This window comes from Stegastes partitus, unplaced genomic scaffold (genome assembly GCF_000690725.1).
Source record: "Stegastes partitus isolate 25-593 unplaced genomic scaffold, Stegastes_partitus-1.0.2 Scaffold1057, whole genome shotgun sequence".
In the NCBI taxonomy this organism is placed as follows: Eukaryota; Metazoa; Chordata; class Actinopteri; family Pomacentridae; genus Stegastes; species Stegastes partitus.
The window spans coordinates 261,908-264,247 of record NW_007578788.1 but is presented as its reverse complement, the minus strand read 5'-3'; the positions used below and the strand labels follow the sequence as shown (position 1 = coordinate 264,247).

Below are 2,340 nucleotides of genomic sequence, written 5' to 3'. Positions count from 1 at the left end.
ACCCTTTTGGGTGCTCGGACCCTAATAATAATAATCACAAGGGTTTCAATAGGGTCCTTGCACCGGAGTGCTCGGACCCTAACTAGCTCGCTTGACCAGTCAGAGCAGACTGGGCTTTTTGGAAGGAGGGTTTTAAAAAGGTAAAAACTAAATAAAAGAGGTGTGGCAGCAATGTGTGAGAAAAATAATGCGTTTATTTAAAATGTAGACTCCAAAAATATAATCCTAAATGTGTGCATGAGCATGAGCAAGGTGTGAGAGTGAACCCATTTATGCTGCTGAATAACAGGAGAACATGTTGGAAGTGTGATGCAGGAAGTGATTATTTTCATTCATTATAGTGATAAAAAACTTTCCAACTTGTTTAACCAGCAGTCCAAAACTCCAAGATAGCAAATCGTCATATTTCACGGGCTGGAATCAGAAATCTTTTGCCACTTTTGCTTCACACTTACCCCGTTTAAAGTGCTAAGCCTGATTCACATCCACTGTGTTCCCCTCAATTTGACGTGATTGCCACACAATCAGAGACGGCGCAGAGCAGCAGAGAAGCAGCCTGCATCTGAATGTAAAGCTACTGTGTCATCCTCGCTGCCGTTTGTTGTGTCTGACTCTGCACAGGTATGATGACTGCCTGGTGGTGCCTATTGTTGAAAATACGCCAGAGGAGAAGGACCTGAAAGACCGGATGGCTCGGGCGATGGAAGAATACCCAGATTCATGCGCGGTGCTCGTCCGCCGGCACGGTGTCTACGTCTGGGGCGAGTCGTGGGAAAAAGCCAAGACCATGTGAGCGTCTAGCTCCCAGCACTATTAACCTTTTCGATCTTGTTTATGACTAAGAATTATTTAGCATAATTTTCTTAATGCTAGATTGTGCGGGATGTTTACTTCCCCGCCAGTAGTCAATAAATCAGGTGTTTTGATAATGAAAAGAGGGACAAAAAAAATCTGCTACCTGTGACAATCACAGGCCTGTGAAGGCTTGTCCAATCATTGCTTTTAGTTTGTATGTGATGATTGGACGCCTTCAACATGCTGCACCGCTGAACACGCCTGATTGTCGTGTCCGTTTATGTATTTGTGCATCTTTTAGTGCTCCTTGTGGTCTCCATCCTCCTCCAGGTTTATGTTTTTTCTCCACTTGTAGCCTCACTGTGTGTCTTTTTATGGTACACTTTAGATGTTGTGCAGACGTGGGTATGCACGTTCTGTATGTTTTAGTACATAACACGCTCTCTGGTGGATTCAGCAGTACTTGAACAGTGCTTGTTTATGTGTTTTGGAGAGAGACCAGAAGGAACAGAATATGATTTTTTTTCACTATTATGCTTTCATAATCTAGTTTACTCTTCCTGGTGTCTACAGTCCGGCATATTCTAGCTTTAAAAGTACATCATGTTCTAAAGAAATGTACTTCCTAACTTTACTTTTTACGTTTTTCTCCTCGAACACACATTTTGCAGGTGCGAGTGCTACGATTACCTGTTCGACATCGCCGTCCAGATGAAGCAGTGCGGATTGGACCCTTCAGCCCTTCCGACGGAGGAAAAAGGAATAATGTGACATTCACTGGCGCTTTTTAAAGAGACATTTGTTGCAGAAAGGTTAGCGGAGTTCAATCAGCGGAGCAGATTGTAATCATTTGCCTTTCACGCCGGCCTGCTTCAAATTTGATGAAATTTGATGGTGAGGGCTGATTCAGGGCTGAAGGAGATTGAATGCCTGTGATCTGGAAGGAGCTGGAGGTACAGTGTAAAGCACTGTGGGACAACTCATGAGTGAGCAGCTGTCAAATCAATGTCCTCAGGTTCAAACGCTTCCCTATTCAAGTCCGACTGCACTGGAATCAAAGTCGCGGTGCATGTCAGGCATGAGTGTACCGCGCATCTCCATTGATCTGTATTGACGCTCAACTTCCTTTGCTTCAATCAATAAATAAAAAAAAAAGAGGGAATGTTAAAAGTGAGTCACAGAAAATGATTTTTCTTACCTCAGTCTGCCAGCTAGAGTCAAACAACTTCTTTCTGAAACTGTTTCTCTCTCATACTGTTCTTTCTTTAGTACAACACACAAAGAACAAGGCCCGATGTTTTGTGTATGCTACAAATCACATCTGAATCTCAGTTTCACACAACTTTGATTCGCGAAAAACCACAAATGACTGCGGTCATTCAAACACCTTTCACCGAAAATAGCCCGGCGTTGCATAAAAAGGGCTCTGGCTGTGTCCGTGGACATCCTTTAATTCCCACGCCGCCATCCCAGCAGCAGGAAAGTGCATTTGGTGCAAACCTCGCACAATGCCTGTAGATCCTCGCACAGCATGCGCTCAGTCGT

At 43.9% G+C, this 2,340-nt stretch overlaps 1 protein-coding gene across 1 annotated transcript; it reads left to right on the top strand.

Annotated features, from left to right (window-relative positions):
* Positions 1–528: 528 nt before the first annotated feature.
* LOC103367512 (methylthioribulose-1-phosphate dehydratase-like) lies at positions 529–1,965 on the top strand (the record flags this gene model as incomplete). Its single annotated transcript, XM_008295545.1, has 2 exons — positions 529–789; positions 1,467–1,965. Coding segments are annotated over 2 exons (361 nt in total), but the record flags the coding sequence as incomplete, so codon positions are not given.
* Between the last annotated feature and the right edge of the window lie 375 nt (positions 1,966–2,340).